Raw genomic sequence first — 17,860 nt, 5'->3', positions numbered from 1 at the left:
TCTGACCCGAAACATCACACATTCCTCCTCTCCAGAGATGCTGCCTGTCCCGCTGAGTTACTGCAGCATTTTGTGTCTATCTTCAATGTAAACCGGCATCTGCATGCAGTTCCTTCCTATGCATTTTGTCGCATCTCACTGTTAGGTAGGGTTGCCAACTGTCCCGTATTAGCCGGGACATCCCGTAAATTGGTTTGTCCCGTACGGGACCACCCTTGTCCTGTATTAGGCCCGGACGGCGCTGTAGGCCGGACACTGTAGGCCCGGACACTGTAGGCCATGACACTGTAGGCCCGGACACTGTAGGCCCGGACACTGTAGGCCCGGACACTGTAGGCCCAGACACTGTAGGCCCGGACACTGTAGGCCCGGACACCGTAGGCCCGGACACTGTAGGCCCGGACACCGTAGGCCCGGACACTGTAGGCCCGGACACTGTAGGTCAGGACGCTGTAGGCCCGGACACTGTAGGCCCGGACCACTGCATTCGCTCTAAGGCAGCAACTCTACCGCTGCGCCACTGTGCTGCCCTTTAGACCTTAGAGATACAGTGCGGAAACAGGCCCTTCGTCCCACCGAGTCCGCGCCGACCAGCGATCCCCGCACACTGGGGACAATTTACAATTTTACCAAAACCAATTAACCCACGGACCTGTACGTCTTTGGAGTGTGGGAGGAAACCGGAGCACCCGGAGAAAACCCCACGCAGGGGAGAGGATTCTAAAACGAGAGGACACAGGCTTAAGGTGAGAGGAGGGAGATTCAAGAGGGACTTCAGAGGCACTTTTTCCACTCTGAGAGTAATCGGCATCTGGAATGAGCTGCCAGAGGAAGCTACAGAAGGGGATACAATTATGACAAAGTTAGAGAGCTAGATAGAGCTCTTTATGATAGCGGAGTCAGGGGGTACGGGGAGAGGGCAGGAACGGGGGAATGATTGTGGATGATCAGCCATGATCACATTGAATGGCGGTGCTGGCTCGAAGGGCCGAATGGCCTCCTCCTGCACCTATTGTCTATTGTCTCTTGACAGTTGAACATCCATGTGGATAGGAAAGGATTAAGAGGTTCATGGTTCAAAATGCAGGTAAATGGGTCTTGCCATGTACGCCAAATTGGACAAGACGGCATGCATGAATGAATGGATACTTTATTTAAGTATTATTCAATAATACCCAATAAAGCATTCATTCATTAATTCGTTCGTTCATTCATTCATTCATTCATAGAAACATAGAGACATAGAAAATAGGTGCAGGAGTAGGCCTTTTGGCCCTTTGAGCCTGCACCGCCAGTCAATATGATCATGGCTGATCATCCAACTCAGTATCCCGTACCAGCCTTCTCTCCATACTCCCTGATCCCTTTAGCCACAAGGGCCACATCTAACTCCCTCTTAAATATAGCCAATGAACTGGCCTCAACTACCTTCTGTGGCAAAGAATTCCACAGATTCACCACTCTCTGTGTGAAAAAAACTTTCTCATCTCGGTCCTAAAAGACTTCCCCCTTATCCTTAAACTGTGACCCCTTGTTCTGGACTTCCACAACATCGGGAACAATCTTCCTGCATCTAGCCTGTCCAACCCCTCATTCATTCGTTCATCCGTTCATTCATCCGTTCATTCATTCATTCATTCATGCCAAGTTATCCAATTACCAATACACAAGGTATGCAAAGAGCCTCCACATGAAGGGCACCGACAAAGTTACAAAGTATCCCGCACCAGGTCCTCCTCTGTTTGCCCCCACCCCTCCCCATCCCCTCCCCCCCCCCCCATCCCCCACACGTTATTCCTTTGTTCTCCCCCCCCCCCGCCCCACCTCATGGACATGATGTGCCGAAGGGCCTGTTTCCGCGCTGAATAGCTCTATGGCTGCTCTATAATAACTATAATAGCTCTCTGCCACAGAGGGCAGTGGAGGCCGATTCACTGGATGAATTTAAAAGAGGGGTAGTTAGAGCTCTAGCGGCTAGCGGAATCAAGGGTTATGGGGAGAAGGCAGGCACGGGTTACTGATTGTGGACGATCTGCCATGATCACAATGAATGGCAGTGCTGGCTCGAAGGGCCGAATGGCCTCCTCCTGCACCTATTTTCTATGTTTCAGTGTTTCTATGACTCTACGACTCAGCAATGAATGACTGGAACGAGTGACCTTTTGTGATGTGATCCATTCATCAGAACAACGTAATGATGATCAGATTCCTTGTTAGTATGTACCAGTGCTCCATTGGCTCAAAGCCAGCTTGATGCAAATAGACCAAGTATATTTATCGCAGAACTACCAGCGCGGCTCATTTTGTTCAAGCTCTTTAAAATAAAAACAGGAAGAATAAATATTCCCCAGAGGAACAGTGAAAGTTCTAAAAGCAGTCATGATCGGCAATGGCAGATGCTAAATATTCACAGCTTAATTTAGTTCATGGTTAAAACTTCAGATTATAATTAGGCTGATAATTAGAAGCACTGAAGATAGACACAAAACGCTGGAGTAACTGAGTAACTGCTGAAGAAGAAGGGTCTCGACCCGAAACGTGTACTGTGTGCAGTTTTGGTCTCCAAATTTGAGGAAGGATATTCTTGCTATTGAGGGCGTGCAGCGTAGGTTTACTAGGTTAATTCCAGGAATGGCGGGACTGTCATATGTTCAAAGACTGGAGCGACTAGGCTTGTATACACTGGAATTTAGAAGGATGAGAGGAGATCTTATCGAAACGTATAAGATTATTAAGGGGTTGGACACGTTAGAGGCAGGAAACATGTTCCTAATGTTGGGGGAGTCCAGAACAAGGGGCCACAGTTTAAGAATAAGGGGTAGGCCATTTAGAACGGAGATGAGGAAAAACTTTTTCAGTCAGAGAGTTGTGAATCTGTGGAATTCTCTGCCTCAGAAGGCAGTGAGGGCCAATTCTCTGAATGCATTCAAGAGAGAGCTAGATAGAGCTCTTGAGGATAGCGGAGTCAGGGGGTATGGGGAGAAGGCAGGAACGGGGTACTGATTGAGAATGATCAGCCCTGATCACATTGAATGGCGGTGCGTACAGGCTCGAAGGGCCGAATGGCCTCCTCCTGCACCTATTGTCTATTGTCTATTGTCTATTGCCACCCATTCCTTCTCTCCAGAGATGCTGCCTGTCCCGCTGAGTCCCTCAGGTCAGTTCAGTTTATTGTCCCGTGTACCGAGGTACAGTGAAAAGCCTTTCGTTGCGTGCTAACCAGTCAGCAGGAAGACAACGCATGATTACAATCGATCCATTTACAGTGTACAGATACTTGATAAGGGAATAACGCTTAGTGCAAGGTAAAGCCAATATTTAGTGTCTATCTTAACTAGCCTCCGCAGTTCCATCTGAGACACTCGTGTCTCTAAACAGATCTAAACTAAACTTGAGGCACTTTGTTTCACTTTGTAGAGATTGGCTTGGTTCTATCTCACCACATTGTAGATGTGTAATGGGACGGGGGAGAAAGAAAAGCTACATTTGCTGAGACTACACTTGTGTTTCTATAATCCCGACTCAGCAGTTTTCATTTCCATTGATGAATGTAAAGAAAATACAGACGATGCACAACAAATTGGAAAAAGTCAAATTGTAAAATGGGGCCCAGAGGTCGCGCTGCTGCCTCACGGCGCCAGAGACCTGGGTTCGATAAGACCTTGGGACGCTGTCTGTGTGGAGTTTGCTCGTTCCCCCTGTGACTGCGTGGGTTTCCTCCGGGCGCTCCGGTTTCCCACCACATCCCAAAGACGTGCGGGTTTTTAGGTTAATTGGCCCTCTGTAAATTGTCACCTCGTGTGTAGGGAGTGGATAAGGAAGTCCTGCATGGACACACGCCCTTCGGCCCATCTAGTCCGTGCAAGCCAAGATGTCCCATCTAAACTAGTCCCACTTGCCCGTGGTCTAGTCCCATCTTCCCTCAGTACATTGCCCCTAGTGTGCACAGAGTGGATGCAAAAGTAGGAAGACATAGAACTAGTATGAAGGGTGATTGAGGTTCGGCGTAGACCCGGTGGGCCGAAGGGCCTGTTTCCATGCTGTAACTTTGGAATGCTTAGAAACATAGAAAATAGGTGCAGGAGTAGGCCATTTGGCCCTTCGAGCCTGCACCGCCATTCAATATGATCATGGCTGATCATCCAACTCAGTATCCCGTACCTGCCTTCTCTCCATACCCCCTGATCCCTTTAGCCACAAGGGCCACATCTAACTCCCTCTTAAATATAGCCAATGAACTGGCCTCAACTGCCTTCTGTGGCAGAGAATTCCACAGATTCACCACTCTCTGTGTGAAAAAAAACTTTCTCATCTCGGTCCTAAAAGACTTCCCCCTTATCCTTAAACTGTGACCCCTTGTTCTGGACTTCCCCAACATTGGGAACAATCTTCTTGCATCTTGCCTGTCCAACCCCTTAAGAATTTTGTAAGTTTCTATAAGATCCCCCCTCAATCTTCTAAATTCCAGCGAGTACAAGCCGAGTCTATCCAGTCTTTCTTCATATGAAAGTCCTGCCATCCCAGGAATCAATCTGGTGAACCTTCTCTGTACTCCCTCTATGGCAACAATGTCTTTCCCCAGATTAGGAGACCAAAACTGTACGCAATACTCCAGGTGTGGTCTCACCAATGCCCTGTACAACTGCAGCAGAACCTCCCTGCTCCTATACTCAAATCCCCCCGCTATGAATGCCAACATACCATTCGCTTTCTTCACTGCCTGCTGCACCTGCATGCCTACTTTCAAACACCAGGTCAAATATAAAGAACATATTAATTTATAATAACAAGGAACCGCAGATGGTGGTTTACACCAAAGAAAGACACAAAATGGTGGAGCAACCCCAGAGATGCTGCCTGACACATTGAGTTGCTCCAGCATTTGGTGTCTTTCTTGAGAACATTTTAACGATGGCTGTTAACGACCGCTGGAGGACAAAGAAGGGAGAGATTGAACTTTTTTTAAACTTCCATCACAGTGAGGAGTGTGGAGGATGTTCATGTTAAAAGGTATTGTGTGTGTCCTGTTGCTTTTTATTGTTATGACTGTACTGCAAATGAAGTTCCTCGTAATTTGCAAACCGTACTTGGCTAATAAAGTATTATTGTGGTTGTGACTGTGATTGTGAAAAGAACATAACCATTTCCTTAAAAGGATAACAGGAGAAGAGTTAATGATCAGAATACTAAACTGCTCGAGACTGGGGGAGTTGTGATTTTGGGTGATAATCTAAATGGCATCAACTGACCTTATTATATCGCTTCCAATTTTCTAAAGAGTTGTCTATTCTTAGATTATCCATTTTACACAATCCGAGAATCAACAAAAGTGAAACACAGGTAATCTGGCCTGCAACAGATTTTAGATTTAGAGATACAGTGCGGAAACAGGCCCTTCGGCCCACCGGGTCCGTGCCGCCCAGCGATCCCCGCACACTAACACTGTCCTACACACACTAGGGCCAATTTTTACATTTACCCAGTCAATTAACCTACGTACCTGCACGTCTTTGGAGTGTGGGAGGAAACCGAAGATCTCGGAGAAAACCCACGCAGGTCACGGGGAGAATGTACAAACTCCGTACAGACGGCGCCCGTAGTCAGGATCGAACCTGAGTCTCCGGCGCTGTATTCGCTGTAAGGCAGCAACTCTACCGCTGCGCCACCGTGCCGCCACAGCAGGGGGAATATTGTGGAATCTATTCAGTCATAAGGTCATAAGTGATAGGAGCAGTAGTAGGCCATTCGGCCCATCTAGTCTACTCTGCCATTCAATCATGGCTGATCTATCTCTCCCTCCTAACCCCATTCTCCTGCCTTCTCCCCGTAACCCCTGACACCCGCACTAATCAAGAATCTATCCATCTCTGCCTTAAAAATATCCACTGACTTGGCCTCCACAGCTTTCTGTGGCAACGAGTTCCACAGATTCACCACCCTCTGACTAAAGAAATTTCTCTGGAACAAGAAAGAATCATTATCGGAATTGGCACTTGTATCGATGGTAAGATGCATCCAGTAGGCATCGAGTTGTACAGCATGGAAACAGGCCCTTCGGCCCACCTTGTCCTTGCGAACCACGTTGGCATACTGAGCTAGTCCCATTGTCCACATTTGGCCCAGAGCCCTCGAAACACCTCCCATCCAAATATCTGTCCAGATGTCTTTTAGAAGGTCGTAGTTGTAACTGTGTCAACAGCTTCCTCTGTTGGGACTTGAGGGCCTGAGCTACAGCGAGAGATTGGGTAGGCTACGGTTTTATTCCTTGAAGCTCAGGAAGATGAGGGGGTTGATCTTTCTTATAGAGGTGTCTAAGATCATGAGGGGAATAGATAGAGTGAACGCACAGTCTCTTGCCCAAAGTAGGGGAATCGGGAACCAGAGTTCATAGGTTTAAGGTGAGGGGGGAAAGATTTAATAAGAACATGAGGGGCAACTTTTTTTTACAAAAAGGGTGGTGGGTGTGTGGAACGAGCTGCCGGAGGAGGTAGTTACGGCAGGTACTATCGCAACGTTATCATATTGAATGGCGGTGCTGGCTCGAAGGGCCAAATGGCCTACTCCTGCACCTATTGTCTTTTGTCTATTGAATCTGAGGGGTAACTTTTTCACACAAAGGGTGGTGGGTGTATGGAACAAGCTGCCAGAGGAGGCAGTGGAGGCCAATTGAGGCAGGGACTATCCCAACGTTTAAGAAACAGTTAGACAGGTACATGGATAGGACAGGTTTGGAGGGATATGGGCCAAACGCAGGCAGGTGGGACTAGTGTAGATGGGACATGTTGGCCGGTGTGGGCAAGTTGGGCCAAAGGGCCTGTTTCCGTACTGTATAGAGACGTATAAAATTATATGTATTAAAAAAAAGTACTGGACAAGCTAGATACAGGAAAAATGTTCCCAATGTTGGGGGAGTCCAGAACCAGGGGCCACAGTCTAAGAATAAAGGGGAGGCCATTTAAAATTGAGGTGAGAAGAAACGTTTTCACCCAGAGAGTTGTGAATTTGTGGAATTCTCTGCCACAGAGGGCAGTGGAAGCCAAAGCACTGGATGAATTTAAAAGAGAGTTATATAGAGCTCTAGGGGCAAGCCGAGTCAAGGGATATGGGGAGAAGGCAGGCACGGGTTACTGATTGTGGATGATCAGCCATGATCACAATGAATGGTGGTGCTGGCTGGAAGGGCCAAATGGCCTCCTCCTGCACCTTCTATGTTTCTATGTTTCTATGCATCACTCTAGGACTCGATGTCTAATCACCAAACTGCACCCATGTGATTTTTGTCACTAAGTTCCTCGTGGCACCCATTTGTGACCTCTGTCAGCAAGAATTGGCAAATTAACTTCATCAGGTTCTTGACATGATGCACTTCAGACTCAAATTCACTCTGCAATGTAATAAAACTGCCACAGTTCAGTTAATTCATGGAATGTACAGCTGTTTGCCCGAGCAGTGTCTGGACTCCGAGCTCTGAAACGATGATTAACAAATCTCACTGCCTGGCCTGGCCCACAACTCACTGCCTTGGTCAACAATATTACATTTAATAACAACTTAACACGATGGATAGGACGGTTTAGAGCAATATATATGGGCCAAATGTGGGATTAGTGTAGATGGAGCATGTTGGTCAGCAGGGGCTAGTTGGGCTGAAGGGCCTGTTTCCGTGCTGTGCGACTCTCGGACATTGGAGATGACCGATAACGAGGAAGATATTTTAGCACAATTTGTTGGCGAGCCAAATTTAACATTGTTACGAAAGTAAATACATGACTTCACGTCTGAGGAAGGGCCTCGACCCGAAACGTCACCCATTCCTTCTCTCCAGAGATGCTGCCTGACCCGCTGAGTTACTCCAGCACTCTGTGAAACGTCACCTATCCACGTTCTCCACAGATGCTGCCTGACCCGCTGAGTTACTCCAGCACTCTGTGAAACGTCACCTATCCACGTTCTCCACAGATGCTGCCTGACCCGCTGAGTTACTCCAGCACTCTGTGAAACGTCACCTATCCACGTTCTCCACAGATGCTGCCTGACCCGCTGAGTTACTCCAGCAGTCTGTGAAACGTCACCTATCCACGTTCTCCACAGATGCTGCCTGACCCGCTGAGTTACTCCAGCACTCTGTGAAACGTCACCTATCCACGTTCTCCACAGATGCTGCCTGACCCGCTGAGTTGCTCCAGCTTTTTGTGCCTTTTTGGAGTATTGTGGTCAGTTTTGGTCACCCTGTTAAAGGAAGGATGTCGTGAAGTTGGAGAGGGCGCAGAGAAGAATGTTGGTGGTGGGTGGGGGTGGGGCGGGGGGAGGGGAATAAGTGCAGCACAGTGGAGTGGAGACTGGGAGGGGGGGGGGGAGTGGAGAAAGAGGGGTGGGGGGGGGGGAGTTATTAGAGGTTGCCTAAAATTGGAGGTCAATGTTCAGAATTCATGTTGGGTTGTAAGCTACCCAAAGCGGAGTGTGGAGAACGAGACCACGGAACCAAACACCTACTGTAAATGACCAAGTACGCTTTATGTACGAGGGACATGGCGGTGAGAATGGGGCTGGTTTGGCCTCTGTCCTGCACAAAGCAAGATGCAGTGCGGCCCAACTTCAACTTCAGTATCTCATTGTAGACACGTAGAACCGAAGATGCCACAGAGAAACATAGAAACATAGAAGATAGGTGCAGGAGGAGGTCATTCGGCCCTTCGAGCCTGCACCGCCATTCATTGTGATCATGGCTGATCATCCACAATCAGTAACCCATGCCTGCCTTCTCCCCATATCCCTTGATTCCACTTGCCCCTAGAGCTCTATCTAAATCTCTTTTAAACCCATCCAGTGAATTGGCCTCCACTGCCCTCTGTGGCAGAGACTTCCACAAATTCACAACTCTCTAGGTGATTTTTTTTTTGCTCAACTCAGTTTTAAGCTATGCGGCACGGTGGCGCAGCGGTAGAGTTGCTGCCTTACAGCGAATGCAGCGCCTGAGACCCGGGTTCGATCCCAACCACAGGCACTGTCTATACGGAGTTTGCACGTTCTCCCCGTGACCTGCGTGGGTTTTCTCCGAGATCTTCGGTTTCCTCCCACACTCCAAAGACGTACAGGTTTGTAGGTTTGTAGGTTAATTGGCTTGGTAAATGTAAAAATTATCCCTAGTGGGTGTAGGATAGTGTTAGTGTGTGGGGATCACTGGTCGGCACGGACCCGGTGGGCCGAAGGGCCTGTTTCCGCGCTGTATCTCTAAACTAAATGGCCTCCCCTTTATTCTTAGACTGTGCCCCCTGCTTCTGGACTCCTCCAACATTGGGAACATATTTCCTGCATCTAGCTTGTCAAGTCCTTAGGTTGAACATAAAGTGCTGGAGTAACTCAGCGGGTCAGGCAGCATCTGTGGAGAACATGGATAGGTGACGTTTCATTGAGTGCTGGAGTAACTGAGCAGGTCAGGCAGCATCTGTGGAGAACATGGATAGGCAAAGTTTTACAAAGTGCTGGAGTAACTCAGCGGGTCAGGCGGCTCTGGAGAATATGGATAGGTGACGTTTCATAGAGTACTGGAGTAACTCAGCGGGTCAGGCAGCATCTCTGGAGAGAAGGGTGATATTTTGGGTCAAGACACTTCTTCAGACTGATGTCAGGGGAGAGGGAGATAATAGATAAGGAAGTGTAAGGTGTGAAAACAGGACAAAGGGGATGCAGATCAAGGAAAATGTAGAATAGGTCATTGTTAGTTGGGAGAAAGCAACTCCCAAAGCAACAAAGCAAACAGAAATAACTCGCAAACGAGGACAGTCAGACTGCTGGGAGAACTGGGAAGGGGGAGGGATGGCGAGAGAGGGAAAGCAAGGGTTACTTGAAGTTAGAGAAGTCAATGTTCATACCGCTGGGGTGTAAACTACCCAACCGAAATACGAGGTGCTGTTCCTCCAATTTGCGCTGGGCCTCACTCTGACAATGGAGGAGGCCCAGGACAGAGAGGTCAGCGTGGGAGTGGGAGGGGGAGGTAAAGTGTTTAGCAACCGGGGGGATCAGCTAGGTTTAGGCGGACTGAGCGGAGGTGTCCAGCGAAACGACCGCCGTAACCCGCTGAGTTACTCCAGCATTTTGTGCCTATCTTCGATTCAAACCAGCATCTGCAGTTCCTTCCTAAGACACGTAGCCCTCTGAGTTGGCCAACAACATGCACTTGTATAATTAATAAATGCCTGGTACAATCTCCCCGCACATCTACAAACGCCACTCAACTCTGTTTTATAATTACGTACCCTCCCTAATACAGGCGCGTTATTCATTACATCAAATGCGTTGGTCGTACCTGACAAGGGAAAATAAGCTGCCCTTATCTCTAAGTGTTCCAACAGCTGCTGATCGAGCCCCTGTAGGCTACATTATTTACAGCCTCATCATTTATTTGTTCTTCTAAGTGAGCCTAATTGTTCAGTTTAGTTTAGCTTAGAGATGCAGCGCGGAAACAGGCCCTTCGGCCCACCGAGTCCCAGGCCGACCAGCGATCCCCGCACACTGGTTTTATGCTATCCCACTTTCTCATCCACTCCCCACACACCAGGGGCAACCAACCTACAAACCCGCACGTCTTTGGGATATGGGAGGAAACCGGAGCGCCCGGAGGAAACCCACGCAGGTCACGGGGAGACTCCTGGATTTAGTGGGGAATTAATAAATGTGTTGTTTTTTCTAAAAACTTTATGTTGTTGAAGTTTTTCTCCGTCATCGATTTGAATTCTCAAACCTGCCTGCAATGCTACAGTTTATAAATAATCTCCATTTTTTGGGATAAAAGCAGAGAATATATTTAAACAAAATATCTTGCATAAAGCACAAACAAAAAGGCGAATCTGCCATGTGTACAGAGCTCCTGTCTGATTCAGAGTTAATTTCAATCAATTTAGCTAAGTTCCATATAGTTAATGGTCAGAGGAGGAACTGCAGATGCTGGAATCTTGGAACAAAACACAAAGTGCTGGAGGAACCCCGCGGGTCAGGCAGCATCTGGGGAGGGAATGGATAGGCAACGAATGGGTCAGGATCCTTCTCCAGGCTCAATATAGTTATAAATGGGAATGAAAGTTTTAAATGGTTTGACTTTTTTAAAGCATTTATTTGCTTTTTGAGATACAGCTTGTAGAGTTGCTGCCTCACAGCACCAGAGGCCCAATCCTCAGCGAGCGTGCTGTCTGTGTGGAGGTTGCACGTTCTCCCTGCGACCCCGTGGGTTTCCTCCCACATCCCAAAGATGTGCGGGTTTGTAGGTTAATTGGCCCTCTGTAAATTGCCCCAGGTGTGTACGTGTGGGGCAGAATATTGGGGTCAATTATGTCAATATGGAGAGTATCCACTTGGATTAGATTAGGGTAAAATTAGCATAAATTGACGGTTGGTCTGCAGGGGCATGATGGGCCGAAGGGCCTGGATTTATGCTGCACCTCCCCAAAATGGAAAAGGAGCAAGGAATTACCAAGCCTTCGCGTTGGAGAGAGAGAGAATCTCAAAATCCTCCTTGTGTCAGATGCCATAACAGCAAGCATTTCATATAAAGACACAGAGTGCTGGAGTAACTCAGCGGGTCAGGCAGCATCTGTGGAGAACATGGATAGGTGACGTTTCACAGAGTGCTGGAGTAACTCAGCGGGTCAGGCAGCATCTGTGGAGAACATGGATAGGTGACGTTTCACAGAGTGCTGGAGTAACTCAGCGGGTCAGGCAGCATCTGTGGAGAACATGGATAGGTGACGTTTTGGGTCGGGACCCTTCCCCAGACTGATTGTAGGGGGAGGGTTAGAAGAACGCTGGAAAAGGGGAGAGGCAGGACAGAACGTGGCAGGTAATAGATGGAATCACAGAGGGGGAGCAGTGAGAGAGGATCTCACAGAACTCTCATCGGAGAGAGGAGGAGAACGTCATCAAAGTTGGCGAATGTACAGTGGAACTGACAAAATGTAGAAACGTTTCATTCTCGCCTGGCTTGGTAGATTCAACGGCGGGCACAGTGGCGCAGCGGTAGAGTTGCTGCCTCACAGCGCCGGAGACCCGGGTTCCATCCCGACTATGGGCGCTGCCTGTACGGAGTTTGTACGTTCTGCCTGTGACCATGTGGGTTTTCTCCGGGCGCTCCGGTTTCCTCCCACACTCCAAAGACGTACGGGTTTGTCGGTTGATGTGGCTTCAGTAAAAATTGTAAATTGTCCCTAGTGTGTACGATAGTGCTAGCAAGTGGGATCGCTGGTCGGCACGGACCCGGTGGGCCGAAGGGCCTGTTTCCGCGCTGTATCTCTAAACTAAACTAAGTCTCAGTCCAGTCCTGACCCTCATTTCCACCTCATCTAGTGCTGGTGATCAGTGAAGTACAGAGACCAGACTAGCCTCTGACTCCTGACTCTTATGTCACTGCAGATTGATTGCCAAATTTTAGTTCAATTTAGTTTAGCATTGTCACGTGTACTGAGGTACAGTGAAAAGCTTTTTGTTGCGTACTAACCAGTCAGCGGAAAGACCGTACATGATTACAATCAGGCCGTCCACAGTGTACGGATATAGGGTAAAGGGTAACATCTAGTGCAAGATCAGGTCCAGTAAAGTCCGAATAAAGATAGTCCAATGAGATAGATTGGAGGTCAGCACTGCTCTCTGGTTGTGGTAGGATGGTTCAGTTGCCTGATAACAGCTGGGAAGAAACTGTCCCTGAACTTGGAGGTGTGTGTTTTCACACTTCTGAACCTCTTGCCTGATGGGAGAGGGGAGAAGAGGGAGTACTGTGTGCAGTTTTGGTCTCCAAATTTGAGGAAGGATATTCTTGCTATTGAGGGCGTGCAGCGTAGGTTCACTAGGTTAATTCCCGGAATGGCGGGACTGTCATATGTTGAAAGACTGGAGCGACTAGGCTTGTATACACTGGAATTTAGAAGGATGAGAGGAGATCTTATCGAAACGTATAAGTATAAGATTATTAAGGGGTTGGACACGTTAGAGGCACGAAACATGTTCCCAATGTTGGGGGAGTCCAGAACAAGGGGCAACAGTTTAAGAATAAGGGGTAGGCCATTTAGAATGGAGATGAGGAAGATTGGTCTAAGGGTAAACTGTAAAATTGTCCCAAGTGTGTGTAGGGTTGTGTTAATGTGCGGAGATCACTGGTCGGGACGGACTCGGTGGGTCTGATACTGCACTGTATTTCTAAACTAAACTAAACCTGGGAGGGTGAGCACGACACCCCATGCCCACAAGGGAAGCAAATGACATGTTGCTGGGGCTGTAACACCATCCTGGTGGCCAATCCCTAGTGAAGAATCCACAGACTGCACTGCAGTGATGCACATTTCCAACACCTGACCACTTGCAATCATTGTTATGTTGGAAAGGGCTAGGGTTGCCAACTTCCTCACTCCCAAATAAGGGACAAAAGCTGAAGTCACCGCCCTGCGCCCCACGTGACGTCACCCAGGCAGCGGACATGTGCTCCCGCTCCACCAATGGCAGCCGCTCGGGCCGGGAGGCGGGTTGCTACGCAACCTCCCATGGGCGGCACCCGGGCCTACAGTGTCCGGGCCTACAGTGTCCGGGCCTACACTGTCCGGGCCTACAGTGTCCGGGCCTACACTGTCCGGGCCTACAGTGTCCGGGCCTACAGCGTCCGGGCCTACAGCGTCCGGGCCTACAGCGTCCGGGCCTACAGCGTCCGGGCCTACAGTGTCCAGGCCTACAGTGTCCGAGCCTACACTGTCTGGCCCTACAGTGTCCGGGCCTACACTGTCCGGGCCTACACTGTCCGGGCCTACAGTGTCCGGGCCTACAGTGTCCGGGCCTACAGTGTCCGGGCCTACAGTGTCCGGGCCTACAGTGTCCAGGCCTACAGTGTCCGGGCCTACAGCGCCCCCCCCCGGGCCTAATACGGGACAAGGGCGGTCCCGTACGGGACAAACCAATTTAGCCCAATATACGGGATGTCCCGGCTAACACGGGACAGTTGGCAACCTTGGAAAGGGCCAAATAGCATTTAATGACATTCTTCTCAAATGAAATTAATAGACCCCCACCCCCCCACCCCCACTGAAAGAGTGTTAAATTAAATATGCTTCAATATTTAACACCGACAAGAAAATCATTTTATATTAATGTACAACAAAATATTTTGATCCATTATAAAGTTTCACATTTAGTTCACACTGGTTAACACATTGGCGCAAGGTTAGTAACATGTGCAACAAATCTAAACAAAGGTCATTTTGCATATACAACACATCACTAAAATGAAGAATCACAAATGTAAATGTGGAAAACAAAGATTTAAAAATCCATAATTTGAAAAAATAAATAAAGGATTCTGGTTAAAGGGCACAATTGCTAGTTGGACTATAGAAATAGAAAGGCAGATTATTATCTGAATGATGTCAAGTTAGGAAGAGGGGATGTTCAACGAGATCTGTGTGTCCTAGTGCATCAGTCACTGAAAGGAAGCATGCAGGTACAGCAGGCAGTGAAGAAAGCCAATGGAATGTTGGCCTTCATAACAAGAGGAGTTGAGTATGGGAGCAAAGAGGTCCTTCTGCAGTTGTACAGGGCCCTAGTGAGACCGCACCTGGAGTACTGTGTGCAGTTTTGGTCTCCAAATTTGAGGAAGGATATTCTTGCTATTGAGGGCGTGCAGCGTAGGTTCACTAGGTTAATTCCCGGAATGGCGGGACTGTCGTATGTTGAAAGGCTGGAGCAATTAGGATTGTATACACTGGAATATAGAAGGATGAGGGGGGATCTTATTGAAACATATAAGATAATTAGGGGATTGGACACATTAGAGGCAGGAAACATGTTCCCAATGTTGGGGGAGTCCAGAACAAGGGGCCACAGTTTAAGAATAAGGGGTAGGCCATTTAGAACGGAGATGAGGAAGAACCTTTTCAGTCAGAGAGTGGTGAAGGTGTGGAATTCTCTGCCTCAGAAGGCAGTGGAGGCCAGTTCGTTGGATGCTTTCAAGAGAGAGCTGGATAGAGCTCTTAAGGATAGCGGAGTGAGGGGGTATGGGGAGAAGGCAGGAACGGGGTACTGATTGAGAGTGATCAGCCATGATCGCATTGAATGGCGGTGCTGGCTCGAAGGGCTGAATGGCCTACTCCTGCACCTATTGTCTATTGTCTATTGTCTATTGACTTAAAACTGGATTATGTTTTAGTTTGCTGAGTTACTTTTTATTAAAAAAACCCAGTTGTGTATTCTCAGGGGGTTAAAGCTGATATGATGCGTGTTAGTTTATGATGCATGTTATTTTAACGGAGTAACTCCAGTGTTGCAGTGGTGATTGTTTAGGAGCCGGCACGGCCCCTGTTAAATTCCCCGCTGTTTATTTTGGTGGGTTTTTGTTACCGAGGTGTCGGAGCGGCGCTCCAGTGAGCTCCGGTACCACTGCACCCCTGAGTAACTCTACTGAAATGAAACTTTCTGTGGCACAACTGGATTTAGTCTTGTGATCGCTAAAGGCTAATGAACTGATAGCTGGCCCACACTTCAGTTTGATCCAGGCAGCGGGTATTTATCACTAAATAAATTTGCAAAAAGCCAAGCAGAACATTTAAGAAGGTTATGGATGGACATAATATCCCCGAGACATCCCACCGGTAACATGCTTTGAAAGGAATCGTCGGACGAGCGGCACGGTGGCGCAGCGGTAGAGTTGCTGCCTTACAACGCTGGAGACCCGGGTTCGATCCTGACTACGGGTGCTGCCTGCACGGAGTTTGTACGTTCTCCCCGTGACCCGAGTGGGCTTTTCACCAGGCGCTCCGGTTTCCTCCCGCACTCCAAAGACATACAGGTTGGGCTTTTTTTTTCTCGGTATTTCCGATTTAAAAAAAAGTAAATGGTCCCTAGCGTGTGCAGGAGAGTGCAGGTGTAAGGGGTGATCGCCGGTCGGCGCGGGCTCGAAGGGCCGAATGGCCTCCTGCTGCACCTATTGTCCATTGTCTATTGTCTATAAATCATCCCTAGTGTGTGAATCTGTGGAATTCTCTGCCTCAGAAGGCAGTGGAGGCCAATTCTCTGAATGCATTCAAGAGAGAGCCAGATAGAGCTCTTAAGGATAGCGGAGTCAGGGGGTATGGGGAGAAGGCAGGAACGGGGTACTGATTGAGAATGATCAGCCATGATCACATTGAATGGCGGTCGGTGCTGGCTCGAAGGGCCGAATGGCCTCCTCCTGCACCTATAGTCCATTGTCTATTGTCTATAAATCGTCCGTAGTGTGTGTAGGCGCGGGCTCGGTGGGACGAAGGGCCTGCTTCTAGGTTGTATCTCTGCAGTCTGACGTAACGAATCAACAAAGGATGGGGATGAATGTAAATAATGGCACATTTAGGCAGACATTAATTGGATATTTACACTCAGTATTAAATCATATTTAAGGACGAGTTTTTAAACCTTACTGTTTTTTAAAAATTGTAAATCTGTCCTTAAGACATTCAGCTAGTGGACTGAATGAGCTCATGCCAACACCATGTTGGGATGAAACGTCCCACCTGTGCAGTCACAGTCAGGGGGGGTCTGGCTTCATCATATTCCTGTCTTGGGATCTCCTTCATCACCATGGTAACACCCTTATCTGCACCCCTAGCGACTTTGCCCTACAACAGTGAAATCAACAATGTCTTGTGTCAAGAGGCTTCAAGCTTTTTCACCGTTCAATTTTTTTTAAAAAATCTTTTTTTTTCTTACACGCACACACACACACACACACACACACCATTTTATTTTCTCTTTTTTTTTTACAACATTCCTGCCAACGCAGGGAAAAGAAAAATTCGAATCGACCACACAAAAAACAAAATAGAAATAGAAAGCGGCGTTTTTAATTGCGTGTGTAACCAAGGCATGAAGGTGGGGGAGGGGGGCAATGGAGACACTGGACATTGACCCCCTCCCTCCGCACCACTGATTATTTAAACCACAGGTCAGATGTCCACAGCCGATCCAGAATCAAAAAGCATTCACTTTGACTTGAAGCCAGAGAGAAAAAAATATTGCACCACAGCTTGAAACTTCATGGCACACAAATTGTAAAGAAAGTCAAGCCATTGGGTATTTTTAAGGCTAAATCTATAGACAATAGGTGCAGGAGGAGGCCGTTCGGCCCTTCGAGCCAGCACTGCCATTCACTGTGATCATGGCTGACCATCCAGTGACCCGCGTTCGATCCCGACTACGGGTGCTGTCTGTACGGAGTTAGTACATTCTCCCCGTGACCTGCGTGGGTTTTAGACAATAGACAATAGGTGCAGGAGGAGGCCGTTCGGCCCTTTGAGCCAGCACCGCCATTCACTGTGATCATGACTGATCATTCTCAATCAGTACCCCGTTCCTGCCTTCTCCCCATATCCCTTGACTCCACTATCTTCAAGAGCTCTATCTAACTCTCTCTTGAATGCATTCAGAGAATCGGCCTCCACTGCCTTCTGAGGCAGAAAATTCCACAACTTCACAACTCTCTGGGTGAAAAAGTTTTTCCGCATCTCCATTCTAAATGGCCTACCCCTTATTCTTAAACTGTGGCCCCTAGTTCTGGACTCCCCCAACATTGTTTCCTGCCTCCTGCGTGTCCAAACCTTTAATAATCAGATATGTTTCAAAAAGATCCCCTCTCATCCTTCGAAATTCCAGTGTATACAAGCCCAGTCGCTCCATTCTTTCAACATACGACAGTCCCGCCATCCCGGGAATTAATCTCATGAACCTATGCTGCAACTTGACCGGTTCTCCAACATTCCACCTTCAACATGGTTTGAAAGGATTCATTGGCGCAGCGGTAGAGTTGCTGCCTCACAGCGCCAGAGACCCGGGTTCGATCCTGGCTACAGGTGCGTTTCTG

At 48.2% G+C, this 17,860-nt stretch overlaps 1 protein-coding gene across 3 annotated transcripts in view; it reads right to left on the bottom strand.

Moving 5' to 3' along the window:
- pex5la (peroxisomal biogenesis factor 5-like a) overlaps positions 1 to 16,590 on the bottom strand; it is a 71,064-nt gene extending 54,474 nt beyond the window's left edge. For 2 of the 3 annotated variants that reach the window (XM_078410925.1, XM_078410927.1), the window contains exon 1: positions 16,515 to 16,590. In XM_078410925.1, coding sequence (XP_078267051.1) covers positions 16,515 to 16,583 — 69 coding nt within the window. In that variant the 5' untranslated portion in view covers positions 16,584 to 16,590. Of the gene's footprint in view, positions 1 to 16,421 lie in introns of all 3 variants that reach the window. The other variant, XM_078410926.1, reaches the window with a different exon arrangement.
- Between the last annotated feature and the right edge of the window lie 1,270 nt (positions 16,591 to 17,860).

The sequence above is a fragment of the Rhinoraja longicauda genome, chromosome 13 (assembly GCF_053455715.1).
Source record: "Rhinoraja longicauda isolate Sanriku21f chromosome 13, sRhiLon1.1, whole genome shotgun sequence".
Lineage (NCBI taxonomy): Eukaryota > Metazoa > Chordata > Chondrichthyes > Rajiformes > Arhynchobatidae > Rhinoraja > Rhinoraja longicauda.
The sequence above is the reverse complement of the archived record's forward strand: the minus strand, read 5'-3'. Positions and strand labels throughout refer to the sequence as shown.